Raw genomic sequence first — 23,131 nt, forward strand, 5'->3', positions numbered from 1 at the left:
TATCCAGTTGTACCCAACCCCTATACCCTGCTCTCTCAAATACCAGAGGAAGCAGAATGGTTCACGGTTCTGGACCTCAAGGATGCCTTCTTCTGTATTCCCCTGCACTCTGACTCCCAGTTTCTGTTTGCCTTTGAGGATCCCACAGAGCACACATCCCAACTTACGTGGATGGTCTTGCCCCATGGGTTTAGGGATAGCCTCATCTGCTTGGTCAGGCACTGGCCCAAGATCTAGGCCCCCTCTCAAGTCCAGGCACTCTGGTCTTTCAATATGTGGATGATTTACTTTTGGCTATCAGTTTGGAAGCCTCATGCCAGCAGGTTACTCTAGATCTCTTGAATTTTCTAGCTAATCAAGGGTACAAGGTGTCTAGGTCGAAGGCCCAGCATTGCCTATAGCAGGTCAAATATCTAGGCCTAATCTTAGCCAGAGGCACCAGGGCCCTCAGCAAGGAATGAATACAGCCTATACTGGCTTATCCTCACCCTAAGACATTAAAACAATTGAGGGGGTTCCTTGGAATTGCTGGCTTTTGCTGACTACGGATCCCCGGATACAGCAAGATAACCAGGCCCCTCTATACTCTAATCAAGGAAACCCAGAAGGCAAATACTCATCTAGTAGAATGGGAACCAGAGGCAGAAACAGCCTTGAAAATCTTAAAGCAGGCTCTAGCACAAGCTCTAGCTTTAAGCCTTCGACAGGACAAAACTTCTCTTTATACATCACAGAGAGAGCAGGGATAGCTCTTGGAGTCGTTACTCAGACTCGTGGGACAACCCCACAACCAGTGGCATACCTAAGTAAGGAAATTGATGTAGTAGCAAAAGTCTGGCCTCACCGTTTAAGGGTAGTTGCAGCAGTGGCCGTCTTAGTGTCAGAGGCTATCAAAATAATACAAGGAAAGGATCTCACTGTCCGGACTACTCATTATGTAAATGGCATACTAGGTGCCAAAGGAAGTTTATGGCTATCAGACAACCACCTACTTAGATACCAGGCACTACTCCTTGAGGGACCCGTGCTTCAAATATGCACGTGCATGGCCCTCAACCCTGCCACTTTTCTCCCAGAGGATGGGGAATCAATCGAGCATGACTGCCAACAAATTATAGTCCAGACTTATGCCACCCGAGATGATCCCTTAGAAGTCCCCTTAGCTAATCCTGACCTTAACCTATATACTGATGGAAGTTCATTTGTGGAGAATGGGATATGAAGGGCAGGTTACGCCATAGTGATGTAACCGTACTTGAAAGTAAGCCTCTTCCCCCAGGGACCAGTGCACAGTTAGCAGAACTAGTGGCACTTACCCGAGCCTTAGAACTGGGAAAGGGAAAAAGAACAAATGTGTGGGAACTTGGAGAACCTTTGTGTCTAGCTAAGGGATTGTAGATACACCAATCAGCACTCTGTGTCTAGCTCAAGTTTGTAAATGAACCAATCAGCACTCTGTATCTAACTCAAGGTTTGTGAATGCACCAATCAGCACTCTGTATCTGGCTTATCTGGTGGGGACTTGGAGAATCTTTATGTCTAGCTAAGGGATTGTAAATACACCAATCAGCACTCTGTGTCTAGCTCAAGGTTTGTAAATGCACCAATCAGTGCTCTGTGTCTGGCTAATCTAGTGGGGACTTGGAGAATTTTTGTGTCTAGCTCAGGGATTGTAAATGCACCAATCAGCACCCTGTCAAAATGGACCAATCAGCCCTCTGTAAAACAGATCAATCAGCTCTCTGTGAAATGGACCAATCAGCAGGATGTGGGTGGGGCCAGATAAAGGAATAAAAGCAGGCTGCCCGAGCCAGCAGTGGTAACCCACTGGGGTCCTCTTCCACACTGTGGAAGCTTTGCTCTTTCGCTCTTTGCAATAAATCTTGCTGCTGCTCACTCTTTGGGTCCACACTGCCTTTGTGAGCTCTAACGCTCACCACGAAGGTCTGCAGCTTCACTCCTGAGGCCAGTGAGACCAAGAACCCACCAGGAGGAATGAACAACTCCGGATGGGAGGAACGAACAACTCCAGACGCACCACCTTAAGAGCTGTAACACTCACCGCAAAGGTCTGCAGCTTCACTCCTGAAGCCAGCGAGACCACAAACCCACCAGAAGGAAAAAACTCCAAACACATCCGAACATCAGAAGGAACAAACTCCGGACACACCGCCCTTAAGAACTGTAACACTTACTGTGAGGGTCCGCAGCTTCATTCTTGAAGTCAGTAAGACCAAGAACCCACCAATTTCGGATATACTGGGACCACAGCTGCACACCACCAACCAGGTTAATTTTTAAATGTTTTGTAGAGATAGGGTCTTGCCATGTTGCCCAGGCTGGTCTGGAACTTCTGGGTTCAAACGATCCACTCTCCTCTACCTCCCAAAGTGCTAAAATGTCCCTTTTTTTTTTTTTTTTTTTTTTTTTGAGACGGAGTCTCGCTCTGTCGCCCAGCCTGGAGTGCAGTGGCATGATCTCGGCTGACTGCAAGCTCCGCCTCCTGGGTTCACACCATTCTCCTGCCTCAGCCTCCCAAGTAGCTGGGACTACAGGCGCCCACCACCATGCCAGGCTAATTTTTTGTATTTTCAGTAGAGACAGGGTTTCACCATGTTAGCCAGGATGCTTTCGATCTCCTGACCTCATAGATGTCCCTATTCTTGATCTAAACCTTTAGGGAAATGAGTCATGGAAGTTGAGCCCCTACCCTGTAATATTCTCCTCTTTGCTTGTGTTGAACATCCCCACAGGCTCCCTGGAGCAGCTCCTGCTCCTGGCACCCCAGGCTTCCGCCCTGGAGCCACACTGGCCCACAGAGCCCCTCATCCTGCTGCCTCTGGTTCATCTCTGCCGGGATGCTGAAGTGCCCCTCAGCTCTCTGTCTTGTCATTCCTTACCCCTGTGTCCTCTTCTGGACCATCGCAGCAAGGACCAGTGAGTCTTTCATGAGGTGGGTGCAGTGACCAGGATGGCCAACAGAGGCCGCAGGGAGATGCGCCCCCAGGGCATGGCAGGTGCAATCCTGTTGTGTTGGCGCCCTTGGCAGCCTAAGTGTGAGGACAGCATGGCAGCAGCCAGAGACCCGCATTCTGGGTCTGACTCTTCCCCTCTGTGGGCCTCAGTTTTTCCATCTGTAAAGTGGAGGGAGGCGGCTTGGAACCCCTGGATGGTTGTTAGGCAACCTTCCTGCACCAACATCCTGGGGACCTTTCTGATTGATGCTGAGGGAAGGGAACTGTCTTGAACTCCCTTTGGCAGAAGAAATTGGCCCAGTGGCTTAGGCAATGGAGCAAGATGACTCCAGGGCCCTTCCTCAGACCTGACTGAGAAAACAGAGCCCACTAGGCACCAGCTTACGGAGGGGACTCACCCCTGGGAGAAAGCGGGGCTTCAAATTAGGCTGCCCACGAGCTGCCTGCAGTGATGAGGGACATAGAGGCCCAGAGCCCAGGTGACAGGCGGCAGCCTCCTGGAGTACATTTCTGCCCATCTCTGGAAAAGCCCAGGTAGGCATTGGTGGGAAGAGAGAACACACACCCTCCTGCCCTCCGCAGCTGCAGGCCCTGGCAACAAGCCTGGAGGCTCAGCCATCCTCCTTGCTCAGGGGGACTCTCCTGGCTAGTTCTCAGCCCTGCCTCTCCACCAGCTCCTAATTCTGGGCTGAGCTAGGAGAGCAGGGTAAAGGCCTAGGGATCCCTGCAAAGATGAACAGCATGGGGTCTCGAATACACTCCAGAGAACAGGACCCAGGACCCAGTCCTCACAAGCACAGAGCAGACCCCCTCCCTCCCCCATCCCCACCCTTCCACTCTTCACTTTATCCCCAAAGCATTAAAGGACAAGACAGGCATGATACTGATGGAGAACATTCTCTACAAAAGTGGTAATGAGCCTGCAGGAGGGATTCCGGGTACAGTGGTGGGAGCACAGAGCCTGCTCCACCCCAGCTCCAGAAGAACCAGGAGGGGCTGCGGCAGTAAATGGACGAGGAACGGGAGAGAAGGGGCAGCACCTGGGGCTCTGGGAGAAACAAGTCGGCACTTGGGGGTGGCCCCAGGCTCAGGCCCAGAGAACAGGCAGAAGAGCTGCGGTGGGCTCCAGACGGCAGTGGCAGGCAGCCAAGCCCTCAGTGTCCTGCAGTAGGACAAGGACCATCTCCTCCATGCCCCCTACTCTGGGCACGTGTGTGGGAATGGGAACCCCCAGACAGACCAGAAAGAGGCCTTTGAGGGCTCTCTTTCCCCTGCCCCAGCCACGGGGGCCCCGGGAGGAGCTGGGGGCTGAGGCCATGCTCCCAGCAGGAGCTGCTTCCCAGCTGAGGTCAGGGATGGGGGGCCATGGCTGAGAAAGGAGGAGAGCACCTCTGCATGGGGTGCAAAGGGGCACACACACGTCAGCAGGCTCATGAGGGACTCTCCCACATCTGTGACCTCAGTCTGGCTAGAGAGCTTTGGGGGCACACATCAGAGGACACATGCTGTGACCACCCTCTGAGCTGGCCTTTTCCCTGGTCTCACCACCATCAGAGGGCTGGGACACAGGTGAGCTCTCCCTTACCCCCGATCCACGCAGAATCATGCAACAGCCCAGTCCCTACCAGACCTGGAGGGAAACCTACCAAACACCACCCAACGTGAGCGTGCACACACGCACGCATGCACACACACACACACGCACACACATGCATGCACACACACCACACACATGCATGCACACACAAACACATGCACACGCATGCACACACACATGCATGCACAAACACACACACACATGCACACAAACACACGCACGCACACACACAAACACACGCACATGCATCACACACACATGCATGCACAAACACACAAACACACACGCATGCACACAAACACACGCACACGCATGCACACACATGCATGCACAAACACACGCACATGCACACGCATGCACACACATGCATGCACAAACACACGCACATGCACAGCACACCATGCATGCACACACACATGCACACACATGCATGCACACAAACGCACGCATGCACGTGCACACACACGTACACATGTATGTGAGAACACACATGCACACACACTCACCCAAGCTCACACACACGACACACGTACACACACGCATGCACACACATGCATACATGCACACAAACATGCACATGCACACAGCCCTGGTGACCTGGAGACAATCTGCAGTTTAGATTATCCACTTTCTCCAGTGTCCACATCGCAGGACTTACCCACCCCAGGCCTGACACCCAGCCACACCCTGTTCTGCCTGTCCCGGGCCTGGGAGACTGAGGAGGTTGGCGGACGCCTTTCTCTAGCCCAGCGCATGCCTGCCAGGCCTGCGGGCTATAATACTGCAGCCTGTTGGTCTAGCACCTTGCATCTAGCGCCCTGGCCCTCTGGGGTCCCTGGGGGGCCAGGCTGCACGTTGAAAAAGGGGGAGGCTGGAGGAAGACAGGCCAGGCTTCACCCCTAGATGAGCTGGAAAGGGCATCAGTACTCCCACCCCACCCCAACCTGGCTTTCCAGCTCCGGGCCTTGGCCACTAGGTGAAGGAAGGGGTGCTGGCTATGCTTGGGATGGGGGGATGGGGTGCAGACTGAAAGATGGGGCATTTGGCTGAAGAGTCTGGCTGAGGAACTTCCCCTCTGGGGTGGACGGGAGGAGGGAAGGCAGCCCAAACTCTTCCCTTCACAACAATGCAGGTAGTGAGCAAGTCTCCGGCCTGAGCACAAGAGAACAAGGCCATCAGGGGAGGGGTGGGTGAGGCCACGGCGCCCGGGACAGGCGCGCCCTCCCGCATCCACCTCCCACACTCTCATCCAGTTCTGATGCCCCTGCCCTCCCTCTGCGGAGGCCTCCCCCAAGTCTACATGTCCTTTAGGGCTGCTCAGAATGGGTGGCTCAGGGCCTTCAAGACCCCTCAGAACTGGAGTTCCAGAACACTCTCTTGCCCCTCTGGTGCCTCCAGGCCACACCCTCTGCTTCAAGGTGCGGACAGGCTTTCAAAGGAGTCGCCCCAACTGGTCCTTGCTCCTGGGGAAGGGGGCTGCAGGGCTGGCAACTGTGAGGACCTCGAGATCCCACCATAGGTTGTGGCAACTTGCAATTCATTTTGGTCTGGGGAGAGGAGCCCCCCGTTATCTGTGGAGGAAGAGACAGAAAGAAACAGATCTCACATGAGGCCCTCTAGAGGCATCATTTTCACTCAGGGCAGCCATCTGGACAACTTAGCCTCCCCATCTCTCGGCAGGCCAATGGTCAGGGATAGGAGACGCCAGCCTATGGTTGACCTCCCCATCCCCAAAACTCTGAACCTGCCTCCCCACACCCATCCCTGCCCCAGCCATTCAGGATAACGGCCACAGATACCTAAGAGGAAATGAGGACAATGTTTGTTGGGCCTGTGGGATGCCACTGGGGAGGGGCCAGGGCAGGCGCTGGCCACAGCATGACCATTGTGGTGGCAGCCTTGGGCAACCACGACGGCCTTTGGAACATGAACCCTGCCTCCAAGGCTGCTGCTGGCCCTCTTGGGAGCATTTGCCCACGTTCCTGATTGCAAAGTTCAGGAACAGCAGGTAAGACATCTCCCTAAGGCCAGGTGCGGTGGCTCATGCCTGTAATCCCAGCACTTTGGGAGGCCAAAGTGGGCAGATCACCTGAGGTCAGTAGTTTGAGACCAGCCTGGCCAACATGGCAAAACCCCATCTCTACTAAAAATACAGAAATTAGCTGGGCATGGTGGTGCACTCCTGTAATCCCAGCTACTCAGGAGGCTGAGGCAGGAGAATTGCTTGAACCCGGGAGGTGGAGGTTGCAGTGAACCGAGATCGTGCCACTGCACTCCAGCCTGCATGACAAGAGGGAAACTGTCTCAAAAAAAAAAAAAAATCTGCCTGAGGTCTTGGGCAATTGAGAGGCCCTGCTGACTGCATGCCCTGCATCCCATGGCAGCCACCTTGACCCCAGGCTCTAAAGCCATGCAGACCAGGGATCAAGCCCAGCTCCATGCTGAGCAGCAGCAGGACCTTGAGGTGAGCTATTCTGTCTGAGCCTCCACTTGCTCATCGGCTGTAAAATGGGAACGATATAATCCACCAATATAGTCCAGCGCACACAGGCTTTTAGGGGGATTAAGCAAGAGGACTTGTTCAAGGGCACAACCCAGCACCTAGGAGGTGGGAGGGCTCAAAAACACCACAGCTGTGATTCCTGTGACTGCTGAAATTCATTGACACTAAGAGGCCCATTTCCCCACGTGTTGATGTCCCCAAAATCGAGGTGCACTTTAACTGTGATAAGAATGCCTCGGGTCATCATTAAACTGGCAACTTCTTTTTCTGAGCTGGTGGCAAATAAGGGTGCCTTTTATCATCAATGGCCCCATTTCGATTTTATGAAATACAGTATCCCCCACCCCCTACTCCTGAATAGGCAGATCTGTACCCCCTCCCCAGGGGCCTTCCAACTCCTGCTCCTCCATCCCCCCGCCAGGCTGGACACTCACAGCTCTGTGTCCTCCAGGGCTGGCGGGCGCTCCATCGCCTGCCGCCGCCTCCTCACGGCCCCCAAGATCTTCTTTCGGGGCCCCAGGGGGACGCTGATGCTGCGGAGGTCGAGATCAGAGCACAGCATCAGAGCCTCCAGGTCGATCTTCTCCTGCCCCAGGAGGGCGGCAAAGTCCTCCATGTGCAGGGAGGCCAGGAAGGTCTCCAGCGGGCTAGTCTCGGGCTCCAGGTCCTCGTCCAAGCCTAAGTCCAGCTCGCCCCAGGGCAGCTCCTCCCCACAGCTGCGGTCCTGCAGGCTGTTGGCACTGCCCAGGCTGTCATCGTCCAGGCTGGGGGAGCTCTGCAGCCGACTCCGCGGCGCTCCCACCCCGTCCAGCCCCCCATCCTCGCGGCCCAGTCCGTGCAGCCCACTGCTCAAGTAATTTCTGCGGAACACCATGGTGCCCAGGCCGGGGCGGGTAAACAGGGAGTCGTGGCCTGAGTCGGTGCTGACCTCCGAGTGGGCAGGCTCGGCCGCCAGCGTGGCACGGGAGACGCTGTCTTCGTCCGAGAGGAACATGTCCCGGAGCGGGGCCCGGCCCCACTCCTTGGGATTGGCGTAGGTGCCCTGGCGCACGAACATCACGTCGCTGCCCAGCTGCAGGCCCGAGAGCGAGCGGGCGCTCTTGCGCCCATCCTCGGAGACCTTGAAGGTGCCTTCGCCGCCCTGCTTGCGCCGCTCTAGCTTCTTCTGCATCTTGGTCTTGCCCCTGGCCGTGCCGTGCAGCGTGGCCTGCGAGTACGGCAGGTGGCTGCCCAGCGCCAGATGCTGCAGCCGGCGGCTCAGGGTGCTGGACGTGAGGCTGGAGAAGCTGAGGGTGTCGGAACGCTCGGCCAGCTCGCGCCGGTAGCGCCGCTCCATGCGTTCGTGGTGCTTGCGCTGCAGCTTGGCGCACTGGCGGATGCGCCGCTCCGCCTCGCGGAAGGCCTTGTCCTTCAGCTTGCCCACCAGCTTGGGGTTGAGGCTGCTCTGTTTGGCCGCGATGGAGTCCAGGTAGCGCACGCATTCCATGTGGCCCTTCATGGCAGCCATGTCCAGCGGCGTGTGGTAGTCGTTATCTAGGCACCAGATGTTGGCCCCGAAGGACACCAGGAAGGACAGGCAGTGCAAGTGGCCATTGGAAGCTGCCAGATGCAGGGGTGTGTTGCCCCAGATGTCACACTTGTCCGGGTCACCCCTGCAGGGAAAGCATTCAGGAGGGACGAGTGATGAGTCCTGGCTAGGGATGGAGGTGGAGGGAGTGGAGGGGGGAGGGGAGCTTCCCCACTGTCACAGCAACCCCCAAAGGGACCGTGGGCCTGAGATCTCTTCCACTCCAGGAGACCTGCAGGCCTGAGCCACCCAACAGGTGAGCCCAGGGGAAAATGGCCCCAGGCGTGCAGGGGGTGGGGTGACAGAGAAGGCGGGACTGGGGCGGGGCCTTCCCCAAGCTAACTGAGGGCTGGGAATCTTAGGGGATGAATATTTGATGCCCTGAGAGAAGGGAGTAAATTATTCATGGGGCCCAGCACAGATCTGGCCCAGAGCGCTGGTGGGCCAGGGCCGCGTCTGGGTCTCTAGGCAGGCGTGGTGGTGAGTGTGGCTGCGTGTGCCGAGTGACCGTAAAAGAGAACAGACCAGTGGGTGGTGTGTGCCGGGCCCCAGCCCCGGGTGAGCATGTGTGAGGTGTGGGCTTGCGTGTCAGCAGGCAGGGTCCCGTGTGCAGGGAGCAGGGCCAGCCCTGGCAAGCCCGAGTGCGAGAGGACATGTCCGGCCTTGGCCTGAGCCGGGAGGGGAGTGCAGGGGCAGCCAGGACGGGAGGGGAGGAGGAGGGAAATCAGCTGCCCGCGCTCCGAAGCCCTCCCTTCCCCGGGTTGCCCCCTCTTTGGTATCCCTGCAAGGCTGGCTCACTTGAGCCTGTCCAGGGACCCCCGACAGCCCCCACAAGCACCCTTCCTTCATACGAGACTGTGTCCCCCAGGGCAAGCTCCCAAGACTCCTCCGGAGCTCTCCCTCCCTTGGGGGCCCAGCACAGCACCCCTGCCCTGCGCTAATGAGGCCACAAGGCCAACCCCCAGGGCTGGGGGAAGAATCACTCCCTTGTCTCAACAGCTCCCCACACACCCCTTCCTGGGCCTCCCCTCCTGGCTGCCAAGTCCTGCAGGCCAGTGTGGGAAGGACCTGCCAGCACCCGACCCACACCCCATCAAACACCAATCCTGGTCTCTGGAGGAGCTGGGGCTTGGTGTACCCAAGGGGAGCCCTCTTCCCCTCCTCTCATGAGCCTCTCTGAAGGGATGGCAGGGAACAGTGTCACTGTGTGCCCTCCTGGGGTGGGGAGGGGCCAGTCAGCCTTGGCCTCATGGGACATGGTTCAGCTGCCCAGGCTTCGAGGCTGCTCCCACCTGATGCTGGGCTCAAGGAGCAGCCCAAGGAGAGGACAAGAGGGAGGGGTCTCCAGCACCTACTACATGTTCAGGCCACAGGCCAGTACCTGGCACCGGGGCCAGCTCAGCCCCTGGCCCTCTCTCCCATGACCTGAGACTTCGTATCAACCCTCCTGGGGTGTCCTGTCCACCCCTCATCCTGTCCAGGCTGCCCTGATGTCCAGACCAACCTGACTTCTCAAAGCCACTGGGGCTGAGGGAGTTGGTCACAGTCATTTGACTTTAGCCCCAAGGAACCCATGTCAGTGGCTCTGGTCCTGGAGGTGGCTCAACTGCCACCTCCAGGCCCCTTCCCTGGCGCTGACACCTGCACTGTATGCCCACCCTCAGCCCACGGCAACTCCAAAGGGAAGGGGAAGGAAGAGAAGCCCCTTCAGAGTGACCATGTCACAGCCTCCACCACTGCTTAGCTGTGCCCGGCTGTGCAGGAGGGACTTGGAGAGAGTTAAGGGAGTAGCTGAATCAGTGACATTTGGCGCTCTGGACAGTGTCCATAAATCCCCAAAATGAGCAGGTTGAGGGCAAGCGCTGTGTGACACCAGCCTGCCGGAGAACGTGGGTGCTGGCTGGCAGAGCCCTTTGGATCCAAGGCTGGAGAGTGGGCAGTGAAGGCCCCTCCCTTTCTAGACCCCACTGCTGGCCCCTCGAGACTTCCCAACCTTCTCTCCGATTCTCACTATCCCCTCACTCTTACTTCCAGGGGGACCCCAGCCAGGGGATCTCTCCCACCTTCCCCTCACTCTGCAGCAACCCCCCATAATCAGGAACCCCCAAATCCCGGTTTCTTCCCTCCTAGCCCCAGATCCAGGTCACCAGTGTTAACAAGTGTCAGATGCCTCCGCTTGGGTCCCCCTCCACGTGTGTCTCTCCCACAAACGCCAGGGTCTAAGGGTCCACCTGCTTGCAGGGAAAGGAGGCAGCTCAGAGGAGCGGTGGACGAGGGAGTCTGGGGTGGTCTCAGGGGCCTCAAGGGCGCTGGGTGGGGCGTACTCACCCGCGGCTCACAATGAGACGCAGCGACTCGAGGTTGCCATGGTAGGCAGCCCAGAGAGTGGGGGTCATGCCATCCTCGTCGGGGGCATTCAGGTCCTTCCGGGTGGCCTCCTTGAGGAGCTCCAGGTAGCCATCCCGGGCTGCCCGGTGGTACTGGTCGTTCATGGCGCCCGAAGTGGACGGGGCGGGCAGGGGGCACGGAGAAAGGCCCCCCGCAGGGGAGGGCGGCGGGGTTAGGGCTGAGGCATGAGGTTGGAGGAGGGGGCCGGGCAGGGGCCAGGGCCGCCAGCCCCCGCTGCCGCAGACGGAGGGTGCGGAGCGCCAGAGCCGCGGCTACCAAGACATCTGAGCCGCTCACCCGGCGGCGGGGGCGGGGTGGGAAGGGGCGGGAGCCGCCCCCGGTCTTCCCCTGGGTCCTAAACACCCTGCATGCACCTCAACACACGAGGGTGACCCACGCAGGGCCCTGCCCTCCTCTTCAAAAGTGCCCACCCCGGGGCTACGCCCTGTGACGCCCAGTCCGGGGACAGTCAGAGGTCTGTCCTCACTAGAGCCTGGGGTGCTGTGGCTCCCTATTTCTCCACCTGTCAGTGGAACGAACCGAGAGCTGGGGAGGGGGTGCCGGAGGGCGGGGTGGGGGAGCCGGCCTGAGCCCCAGGACAGTGGACCTAAGAAGGGGCACCGGCACCGACCGCGGTTGGGTCAGCGAGTGGGACGGGCCAGGCCGCCGCTGCCTGCACGGAGTCCCTCGACCGCGCTCCAGCAGGGGACGCTGGAGGACTGGCAGCGGCTCCGCGCGCGCCGCGTGAAACTTCTCACCCAAGACCCGGAGTCCAGCGGAGCGCGGGCCGGCGGCAGAGGCGGGCAGGGCGGTGGGATAGAGGAAAAGGGAGCTTGGATCCCTGCGAGGACCGTGGGGGAGAGGGAGACTGGGGTTCCCATCCCGGGCAGGAGCAGAAGAGCACAGGATTCAGGGTGCGCTGAAGCTGGAGGGCGTCAGGGTGCCCGCGGGCTTTTTGGACGTCTCTTGAGCTTAGCTCTCGGGGCTCTGGGCGCCCGGAATGCTGCGCGCCAGGGCGCGGTGGGCACCGGGGGCGGGGTGCCCTCTAGGTGCCGCAGTGCGCGGCCGCGCCCGAGCCTGGCCGCAGCGGGGTGACTGAGTGGGGTCGCCTCTCAAAGGGTAAATATGAATCTTGCCTTATCTGGCTCCAGCGGGCTCTTCCCTAAATTCACCTTGGAGAAAGATGGATCATGTGAGCGGGACTGAGAGCTTTATGGAGCCAAACTCCCGCAGCTGTAAATCACCCTGTCCTCCTGGGTATAAAGCGCCTGTCCATCTCGGCGTGGGAGAGAGGAGACGCTCGCCGTCCCCTGACCCCCAGCTCAGCGTCGGCTCCAGGCCCAGCCAGGTGGGTGCCCCGGGCCAGAGGGCAGTCGGACTTGGGGAGTGGGGACCTTGGAGGGGTCCAACCGGGTGCTGCCGCTTCTGCTTTCTTCCCGCCCAGCGAGAGGGGCAGGTTCCGCGCTTCCTCCAGCACCCGAAGCCCCAACCCTGCGGGTCAGGAACTCCCTAGTCCCCAAATCTAGGGATGAGATGGGGGAAGGAGAGCCGTCAGGGTTGACCTGGAGTTTTGTCCGCTCCTCCCCTACAGTGATCCCTCTAGCCTTCTCCAGTCGCCCCCGCCATGTCCGAGGAGCTGGCCCAGGGCCCCAGGGAGAGCCCCCAGGCGCCGCGTGCAGGCCCCAGGGAGGTGTGGAAGAAGGGCGGCCGCCTGCTGTCGGTGCTGCTGGCCGTGAACGTGCTGCTCCTCGCCTGCACGCTCATCAGCGGCGGAGCCTTCAACAAGGTGGCCGTGTACGACACCGACGTGTTCGCGCTGCTCACTACCATGATGCTGCTGGCAACGCTCTGGATCCTCTTCTACCTCCTCCGAACCGTGCGCTGCCCCTGCGCGGTACCCTACCGGGACGCTCACGCTGGCCCCATCTGGCTCCGAGGTGCCAGGGGAGGTAGGGGTGAGGTGGGGTGGGCACAGCAGGGAGCTGCAGGCTAGGGCTCTCACAGGAGTCGCAGAGAGCAGATTGACATACGAGGGCGAGAGCTTCCCTAGGGAGGACCAGGAGGACCGGAGGGTGAGGTGGGCTGCAGTTAAGGAAAAAGAGGAAGGTAAGGGGTCCTGGGGGAGGGATGAATAGAGGGATGGAACCGGACCTCTTTGCCCCCGGTCTGAAGATTGGAGAAGGCTGGCTGAAGGAGGGCCTTTGATGGAGAGCAGGAACCAGAAGATGGCAGCCACTGAAAGAGCCCAGCCAGGGCCCTTTGCGGTATCCACACAGCCCCAAAGAGAGGGGGGCTCGGTAGCAGGTCCATCCATCCACCCACTCAGTCATACACTCACCCTTCCATTCACCCATTCACCTTTCAGTCTGTCTATCCACCTATCCACTTATCCTCCCACCCTCCCCATTGACCCATCCAACAGTGCACTCACTCACCCGTCCACCCACCCATCTAGCCTTCCATCCTCAGGGCCTGTCCTCAGCTCGGCAGGCCTTCTCTCCTGCCTCTCTGATCCACCACCACCACCCACCCGCCCCTGGTTTCCAGGTGGGCTGGTGCTGTTTGGAATCTGCACCCTCATCATGGATGTCTTCAAGACTGGCTACTACTCCAGTTTCTTCGAGTGCCAGTCGGCCATCAAGATCCTGCACCCCCTCATCCAGGCTGTGTTTGTCATCATCCAGGTGGGTGGAGGAGTGTCGCTGTGTGGAAGAAGGGAGCTAACTCTTGGCCATTGGGAAGGACCCAACAAGGGGTTGGAGACCTGAGCTCCATCTGCCTCGTATCCTGAGCTATTAAGTAAACCAGGGACAGGGCTGTAGAGAGCATCACAGGAGTCCATCAATGTGGAAACACCTCATAATGAAGTAATATCTCAATGTGAGCTCCCACTTGGAGCTCTGCGATGTTAGTTCAACCTAAGCAGTGCCAGTAGTTAACACCTAGGAGGTGTGAGTTGTGACAGCCAGCCCTGTCTCCTAGAACCTGGCCTGCCCTTCTTGGGTGCCCGTAGGGGGCTTTTGTGTCAGCCCAGTCTCCTGCCAGCTTGGTCCCTCTGTTCTGTATTTGTTTGGAAAGTAGGGTAGCCTGTAACTGGAATTTCTCAAACATTCGCTTTGTAGTTGTTGCTGCATAAACAATACTTTGAAAGATCTTCTGATTGAGCTGAGGCAGGACTGGGCTTAGATGGGATCAGAACAGCCCCCAGCCCTCTATCATGACAAAAATGGCACCACGGATGATGCCCTCCCCAGAAACATCACCCCTGCTGCCCAGGTTTTCACAGTTCAGCACACGTGTGGCTGTGGCATTTATGTAGTTTTAGTCTTTCGTATTTTATGGGTTTGAAGAATACTCAGGTAAAATGAAAATATAGATATCCCCACATCACCAAATGCCACAGCAGGGATTCACAGGCAGCCAGACGGTAGCAAGGCCTGGTACGGCAACAGAGGAAGAGGATGAGCAGGGGATGTTGCCAAACGAAGGTGAGAAGTCCACAAAGACTCCTTCCACCCTGAGCAAGACCTGACCCGAGGCTGGCCTTGCTCCCAGAAAAAAAAAATAACTAGATAGTCAAAAATCTACTTGACCCCCATCTCCACACAAAATAAACCCCACACGAGCAGGATTTTACATGTGATGTTTTGCAAACCTTTAAAGAATGGAGAACCACTATTTTATACAAACTGTCAGAACAGAAAAAGACAGTCCTCCCCACCTAATTTTTTTTCTTTTTTTTTGCTTTTTTTTTTTTTTTCTTTTTGAGACGGAGTCTCACTCTATTGCCCAGGCTGGAGTGCAGTGGCGTGATCTCGGCTGCAACCTCTGCCTCCCAGATTCAAACAATTCTCCTGCCTCAGCCACCCAAGTAGCTGGGATTACAGGTGCATGCCACCACGCCCAGATAATTTTTTGTGTGTTTTTAGTACAGATGGGGTTTAATAGAGATGGGGTTTTACCATGTTGGCCAGGCTGGTCTCAAGCTCTTGACCTCAAGTGATCCACCTGTCTCGGCCTCCCAAAGTGCTGGGATTACAGACATGAGCCACTGCACCCAGCCTCCACCTCATTTTGTGAAGCTAAAATGATCCTGATAACTCAGTGTAAGGGTTCCTCAGGCGGAGAGAACAAGATGGCATGGACGTGGGTGCGCTGGAGTTTTGTCCATCTTTGGAGTAAATGACTGTCACCAATGTCTCTCATTACAGACCTACTTTCTCTGGGTCTCCGCTAAAGACTGCATTCACGTCCACCTGGATCTGACCTGGTGAGAACTGCAGCTTGGTGCCTGTGCCTAGCATGCTGGTGTTCCCCTTGCAGGAAAGATTCAGGCTTTCCACCCTGGGGCGGGGCCTCTCTTTATGTCCCCTGGGAGGGGTTGCAGCCAAGGCCTCCTTGCTTTGTCAGGCTGACTTCCACTACCTTATGGGGCCCTTTCTCCCAGGGGAGGGAGTGGTGGTGGCCCCCAGGACAACCTCCCAGCCCTCTCTTGGATGGCACACCAGCCAGGCTGTGTTCCTACCAAAATCAGCTTCCCTGTTCACACAGGGCCTGGCTGCTTTCTCATTTCTCAACACCAGCTCTCAGTATTGCTCCCCAAACTGCCAAAGGGTCACAGGCTTCTTTTTCCCCGTCCCCAACCCCAAACAGGTGTGGTCTCATGTTCACACTCATCACCAACCTGGCCATCTGGATGGCGGCCGTGGTGGATGAATCTGTGCACCAATCCCACTCCTACAGCAGTTCTCACAGCAACGCCAGCCACACCCGTCTCGCCTCTGACCGTGAGTTTCCTCTTAATGCTGGCCCTGTGGCTACCAGGCCTTGGGCCGGGTGCTTTGTGAGTTTATAACGTCAGTCTCCCGTGCCCTCATGAGGGCACAGAGGCAAAGGAGAGAACCAGGGACCTTCTCCTGCTGCAGGATCTACCTCTGCAGTATAGGTGTAAGCGACCCCAGAAGGGAAATATCAGAGGCGCCCTTTTATCCTTGAGGCTGCAGCCCAGGCCCCCCTGTCCAGTCTCCACCCCACCAAGAAGGGATCCAGGACCAGGTGCAGTGGCTCATGCTTATAATCCTAGCACTTTAGGAGGCCAAGGCAGGCGAATTGTTTGAGCTCAGGAGTTCAAGACCAGCCTAGGCAAGATGATGAAACCCCATCTCTACAAAAAATACAAAACATTAGCCGGTTGTGGTGGTGCATGCCTATGGTCCCAGCTACTATGGGAGGCTGAGGTGGGAGGATCGCTTGAGCCTGGTAGGTCGAGACTGCAGTGAGCTGTAATTGCGCCACTGCACTCCAACCTTGGTGACAGAGTGAGACCCTGTTTCAAAAATTAAAAAAAGAGACCCAGACCCAGAATCCAGGAAGAAAGGGGCAAGAGTGATCAAGCTGGGAAAAGGGGAAAGGAGGCAGAGTGGTTCCGTGGTGCAAGCATGGATCAGATGGGAGAGCCCGGGAAGGAGGAGAAGGTGAGAAATAATCATGGCATCACAATGGTAAGGATGGCAATTTACTGAGGTCTCTAAGTCAGGCACTGTGCTGAGTGTCCTAAACACTCCATTTAACCCTCAAGACTTCCCTGTGAGATGGGTACTCTCCCCATTCCCATGCATAGGTGCAGAAACTAAAGCAGAAAGAGCTTAAGTAGCTCACCCAAGGTCTAGCACTAGCATTCATATGCATCTTTGTTTTTAACCAATATGCTAAACTAAGGAGCAATGGGACCCAGTCTCCAGTCCTCATTCTCTGGACTTCTCTAGGGTCCCCCAATAGCCAGGACCAGACAAGATAACTAAGACAGGCACGCTCCTAGCATGGGAGGGTCCAGCAACAGAAAGCATGGCCCCTGCCCTCAGGGAGACCCCAGCCCAGCAAGCCTTACAAAGAACCACCCTGCACAGAGAGGACTCCTGAGGGTGCAAAACCAAACCAGGGAGGTGATGGACTTCGCATGGGGGCCTGCAGGCTAGAGAGAGGCCTGCCGGAGAAGTACCTGTCCCGGGGTCAGAAGTCAAGCAGTTTGCATTGACTCTGCCTTCACAAGTCGCGTCATCACGTTAAGCCTCAGTTTCTTCATCTGCAAAACCAGCTGGGCTAGTTCTTAGGATGAAAAGAGATGTTTGCCAAGGCCCAGAGTATCCTACAAACACATTCTGGAGTCAAGACTCTTTTCCATGTGGTACAAACAGAAGTGATGGGAGGTCATGGTGGAGACTTGGGCATAGCAGCTGGCTTTCTGGGCTGAATCAGATGGTAGGGAGAGCTGTGACGAAGCTTGAACTTTAGAGGTTCCCAAGAGAGCCACTTTCTATCTCAGGGAGCCGGGGCAGGAAGGGATGGAAGGAATGGAGTGGGGTGAAGTGAGCAGCCCTGTGGTTCAGACTGTTCTTTTGTTTTTTGTTTTGTTTTGTTTTTTGAGACAGAGTCTCGCTCTGTCGCCCAGGCTGGAGTGCAGTGGCATGATCTCGGCTCACTGTAACCTCTGCCTCCTAGGTTCAAACAATTCTCCTGCCTCAGCCTCCCATGTAGCTGGGACTATAGGTGCATGCCACCAAGCCCGGCTAATTTTTGTATTTTTAGTAGAGACAGGATTTCACCATGTTGGCCAGGCTGGCCTCAAACTCCTGACCTCAGGTGATCCCCCCGCCTTGGCCTCCCAAAGTGTTGGGATTACAGGTGTGGGCACCTGCACCTGGCCTAGACTGTTCTTACTGAGCACTGATGTGTCCCAGTCTATGGCACACAGTAGGTGCTCAAGAAATATTTGTGAAGTGAAGGAGTGTGCCACGCCCTGTAAAGGCATGAGGGATACCCTGGTGAATATAGCAGGCATGACAGACAGGGGCCCTGCCCTTAACAAAGGTCACAAGCTAGGCTGGGCGTGGTGGCTCACGCCTGTAATCCCAGCATTTTGGGAGGCTGAGGCAAGCGGATCACCTGAGGTCAGGAGTTCGAGACCAGCCTGGCCAACATGGTGAAACCCTGTCTCTACTAAAAATATAAAAATTATCCAGGCATGATGGCAAGTGCCTGTAATCCCAGCTACCTGGGAGGCTGAGGCAGGAGAATGACTTAAATCCGGGAGGTGGATCTTGCAGTGAGCCAAGATCACACCATTGCACTCCAGCCCGAGCATCAAGAGTGAAACTCCGTCTCAAAACAAAACAAAACAGAAAAAGAGTCACAGGCTAGGGGTGAGACCTCTCTAGGAAGGCAGGAGAGTAGTCCAGCCCTGTGTCTCTCTCTCCACAACAGAGCATGCAGGCAACCCGGTCGGAGGAGACTCCTGCCTCTGCAGCACGGCCGTCTGCCAGATCTTCCAGCAGGGGTACTTCTACCTATATCCCTTCAACATCGAGTACAGCCTCTTCGCCTCCACCATGCTGTATGTCATGTGGAAGAATGTGGGTAGATTCCTGGTCTCCACCCCTGGCCACAGCCACACCCCATCCCCTGTCAGCCTCTTCCGGGAGACCTTTTTTGCTGGCCCGGTTCTGGGCCTGCTGCTCTTCGTGGTGGGCCTGGCTGTCTTCATCATCTACGAGGTTCAAGTGAGCGGGGACGGGAGCCACACCTGGCAGGCCCTGGTCATCTACTACAGCTTCAACATTGTCTGCCTGGGACTCACGACCTTGGCCAGCCTCAGTGGCTCCATCATCTACCGTTTTGACCGCCGGACCATGGACCACCACAAGAACCCCACGCGCACCCTGGACGTGGCCCTGCTGATGGGTGCCGCCCTGGGTCAGTACGCAATCTCCTACTACTCCATCGTGGCCGTGGTGGCAGGCACACCCCAGGACCTGCTGGCAGGGCTCAACCTCACCCATGCACTGCTCATGATTGCCCAGCACACCTTCCAGAACATGTTTATCATCGAGAGCCTTCACCGAGGACCGCCCGGGGCTGAGCCTCACAGTACCCACCCCAAGGAGCCCTGCCAAGACCTCACCTTCACCAACCTGGATGCCCTCCACACCTTGCCTGCCTGCCCGCCCGCCCCCGGGCTGGTTAGCCCCAGCCCCTCAGACCAGCGGGAAGCAGTGGCCATCGTCTCAGCCCCCAGAAGCCAGTGGAGACGCCGGTGCCTTAAAGACATCTCTCTGTTTCTCCTGCTCTGCAATGTCATCGTGAGTAGCTGGGAGGAGAAAGGGTGGGCTTGGGAGAAGAGACTGAGGAAGGATGCTCTTGCAGGCTTAAGCCCTTAGCCTTCTCTGTCTTGCCCCCAGCCCGCCTGAGAATCTTACAGCTCTCTAGGAAAGGAGCAGGTTCAGAGAGGGCCAGCTGTAGCTTTGGGGCAAATGGCATCTCAGGGCACTCAGTGAAAATGAAATCCTAGCGTTCTGGCATCTAGGCAGCGGATGGAGCTGGAAGGGTCCCAGGGAAGGTTGACACAGGGGCTGGGCAGAGGTGAGAGGAAGCTGAGAGCTGATGTGGAAGGTGGGGTCCTCACCCCCCAGTGGGAGGTGTGACTGCTCCTGGGAACTTGTGACCTGCCTGCCTCTCAGAATAATTGGAACAGTGTCAGGAAGTAGCGGAGACCAGCGTAAGTGTGAGTGGTCTGTTAGCAGAGTGAAGTGGGAAGGAGGGCATCTACAACAGCCACCCCCTCCCTAGTGACTCAGCAAAGATTAAGAACAACAGACTTGGCCGGGTGCAGTGGCTCATGCCTGTAATCCCAGCACTTTGGGAGGCCGAGGCAGGCAGATCACAAGGTCAGGAGTTCGAGACCAGCCTAGCCAACATGGTGAAACCCCGTCTCTACTGAAAATACAAAAATTAGTCAGGCGTTATGGTGTGCGCGCCTATAATCTCAGCTACCTGGGAGGCTGAGGCAAGGGAATTGTTTGAACCCAGGAGGCGGAGGTTGCAGTGAGCTGAGATTGCACCACTGCACTCCAGCCTGTGCAACAGAGTGAGACTGTCAAAAAAAAAAAAAGCAACAGACTTCACCCAATATAAATATGTTCTCTGTATAGAAGTACCCCAGGGCAGAAACGCTGGTAATGAAAGTGCATCCCAATAGCGAAACACTCTTGGTGTTTCTAGTACAACAAGACAGAAATGGCCCAGTGGGGGCTTATTATTACCTCTGATACAGAAACATGTACCTATGTGGGTACATCTCAAAGAGAAAAAAACACTTCTAATGAAGTTTCACTCAATAGAAAAACAATCCTTTCAGCTAGAACCTCCAATAGAAAAATATCCCTAATATAGAAAATTACTTAATGTGAGTACATCCCAGGACAGAGCAAGAGCCCCAGAGTGAATTCTACCCCATGAAATCCTACCTGCATGACGTACACCAGTGGCCCTAACTAAGAGTCATTCTTAGTTAGGTCCCACTGTGAAGGGCCATCCACCAGGTCATGGTCCCCATAGATGTGGGATGATGCCATGCAGGAGCCTTCCAACACAATCAATTTCACTTAAAAAAAAAAAACTGTGGTCATCAATCTCTGGCCCTACCAGCATAATCATTAAGGCCCAGACCTCAGCATGTCTTGGACTGGCTTTGGTACCTGGCCCCCTGCCCTTTGGCCCCACCCCCACCTTCCACCCGGGCCTGGCTTATAGGCTAGGGGCCACCTTCTGGGAGGCTATTCTTGCTCCAGGTATCTGAGCCTAAATCACCTCCAGTAGCATCTTCTCCGTCTCCTTCATTTTATAGGACAGAACAGGCTTAGAGGGGACTGCGATGTGCCCAAGGATGAAGTTAATCAGGGGTAGCGGTGGGGCTAGCCTAAAAACCTTTGTTCTTTGCTTCTTACCCACACCTGAATCTTCTGAGCTCATAGCCAGAGAGGAAGCAGGATTCCAACCCCCACTTCCTCCCGCTCCTGGAAAGGGAGAAGAGGATGAGGGAAGAGCTGGAGGGCAGAGCTCAGGGAGGGCTGGGGTGGGGTGGCCTTCTGTCTGAACCCCAAACCCCCTGCCTTGAGCCTGTCTGATACTGCCACCGCCATCCCTGTGCACACAACCCCGCAGGACAGAGCTGCTGATTTCGCTGTTTGTGCCTCTTCTAGAGAAACCTCTTCTCCCCTCCCCGATCCCACACTGAGGCCCTGCTAAGATTTTGGGAGAGGTGATCACAGGTGGACTCCTAGCCTGGGGATGGCAAATTCAGTTGGGCTCACTTCCTGAGCCCCTTAGAGAGTGCTAGGTCCTGTCCAAAATGCTAGAGTTGCCCATTCACTGACACCCAGCCCTCCGTGTCCACCAAGCTAGAAGGATGGGCCCCCATCTAGCAATGGCCCAGCAAAGCCCACAGAAATGACCCACAGGCATCCATCCAGGCCAGCTCCTGAAATGCTCCTCTCTTCACACAGCTGTGGATCATGCCTGCCTTCGGGGCCCGCCCTCACTTCAGCAACACAGTGGAGGTGGATTTCTACGGCTACTCCCTCTGGGCGGCCATCGTCAACATCTGCCTCCCTTTCGGCATCTTCTACCGCATGCATGCTGTCTCCAGCCTGCTGGAGGTCTACGTGCTGTCCTGAGGCCTCCAACTGAGGCATGGGGGGGCAGGAAGAGGGGGCTAAGCTCATGTGCCAGGTCAGATACCCTCTGGGAATGAATCCCAGCTGGTGCCATATGACAGCCCATTTCCTGCTCGTCCCAGAGTGGGATTTTCACAAAAGTTATTTTTCCAGGTTCAATCTTTAAATCACAGTCAGGACAGGCCCATCCACCCCAGTATGACCATGGGGCATGAGGTGACTGGGGAAGGGAGACCTCTCCTGGCAGCATTTCTAGGACCCAACAAGATCTGGAGGTACCGGCTCTGGCTCCATCTCTAATCCCCCGCTGTGGCCTGGCCAGTGCACTGCCTGGAGCTGGAAACCAATAAACCTGTGATTTGCCCCCATCCCCACTGTTTGTCTCTGTTGTCCTGTCTGAGGTGGTCACAGGAGAGGATCTTGGGAGTCAGAGCGGGAAGGGTCCGTGGAGATTTTCAGGTCTCAAGTTTTGCAGTGTGTGAGCAAAATCCGAGTGGCAGACTAGCTACAGAGTGGGTAACTGGAGTTCCCAAACTGCCATCTTCCTCTTCCCTTTATCTCCAGGTGACATATACATATAATTTTTTTTTTTTTTTTTTTTTTTTTTTTTTGAGAGTGTCTCACTTTTTTGCCCAGGCTGGAGTGCAGATAGCTCACTGCAACCTTAACCTCCCGGACTCAAGAGACCCTCCCACTTCAGCCTCCTGAGTAGCTGGAACTACAGCCACTACTGCCACCACACCTGGCTAAATTGTGTGTGTGTGTGTGTGTGTGTGTGTGTGTGTGTGTGTGTGTGTGTGTGTGGAGATGGGGGTCTCATTGTGTTGCCCAGTCTGGTCTTGAACTCCTGGGCTCAAGTGATCCTCCCCCTCGGCCTCCCAAAGTGCTGGGATTATAGGCATGAGCCACAGGCATGAGTCCCATGACACAAGAAAGTTTAGGAAGCAGTGACCTAGTCTAATGTCTGCATTTTACAAAGAAGGAAGCTGAGGCCCAGAGAGGTAAAGTGACTTGCCCAAGGTCACACACCTACAAAAAAATCCAGAGCCTTTCTGCTAAGAACAATAATTTTCAAACTTTCTTTTCAAGCAGAACATTTTTTTCCTTTCAAATAAAATATTACAGGAACACAAGTTTATAACATAGATATAGGCTGGGTGCAGTGCCTCATGCCTGTAATCCCAGCACTTTGGGAGGCCAAGGCAGGCAGATCACTTGAGGTCAGGAGTTCAAGACCAGCCTGGCCAACATGGCGAAACTCTGTTTCTACTAAAAAATACAAAAAGTAGCCGGGCATGGTGGCGTGCACCTGTAATCCCAGCTACTCAGGAGGCTGAGACAGGAGAATCACTTGAACCCAGGAGGCAAAGGTTGCAGTGAGCCGAGATCATGCCACTGCACTCCAGCCTGGGAGTCAGGGCAAGACTCTGTCTCAAAAAAAATAATTATTTTATATATACATATATATATATATATAAACAAGGCAGTTCTAATTTAAAAGGAGTTGGGAGTCTCAGATCCTCACCACTTGGGCCTCCCCTGACTTCCCCCTGCCCCAGAAGGTTCCCTAGGAGCTTCCCCTAAGCCCTAGGG

At 56.0% G+C, this 23,131-nt stretch overlaps 2 protein-coding genes across 3 annotated transcripts; one reads left to right on the forward strand and one right to left on the reverse strand.

Annotated features, from left to right (window-relative positions):
- Positions 1-5,096: 5,096 nt before the first annotated feature.
- USH1G (USH1 protein network component sans) lies at positions 5,097-11,324 on the reverse strand. Of its 2 annotated transcripts, XM_030827335.1 has the most exons (3): positions 10,971-11,324; positions 7,510-8,727; positions 5,097-6,143 (listed from the first exon to the last, which is right to left on the reverse strand). In XM_030827335.1, exons 1-3 carry the CDS (start codon positions 11,132-11,134, stop codon positions 6,140-6,142), a joined length of 1,386 nt encoding a protein of 461 aa, XP_030683195.1. In that variant the 5' UTR covers positions 11,135-11,324; the 3' UTR covers positions 5,097-6,139. The 2 variants fall into 2 exon arrangements, with proteins under 2 accessions (XP_030683195.1, XP_003279093.2); XM_003279045.2 differs by lacking the exon at positions 5,097-6,143 and having other exon boundaries at positions 7,506-8,727.
- Positions 11,325-12,317: 993 nt separating this feature from the next.
- OTOP2 (otopetrin 2) lies at positions 12,318-21,906 on the forward strand. The gene is made up of 7 exons (XM_003279046.2): positions 12,318-12,378; positions 12,622-12,967; positions 13,578-13,714; positions 15,242-15,300; positions 15,684-15,817; positions 18,291-19,165; positions 21,368-21,906. The coding sequence occupies exons 2-7, from the start codon at positions 12,655-12,657 to the stop codon at positions 21,536-21,538; spliced, it is 1,689 nt and encodes a 562-aa protein (XP_003279094.1). The 5' UTR covers positions 12,318-12,378; positions 12,622-12,654; the 3' UTR covers positions 21,539-21,906.
- The last annotated feature ends 1,225 nt before the right edge of the window (positions 21,907-23,131 follow it).

Source organism: Nomascus leucogenys, chromosome 14 (assembly GCF_006542625.1).
Source record: "Nomascus leucogenys isolate Asia chromosome 14, Asia_NLE_v1, whole genome shotgun sequence".
NCBI lineage: Eukaryota > Metazoa > Chordata > Mammalia > Primates > Hylobatidae > Nomascus > Nomascus leucogenys.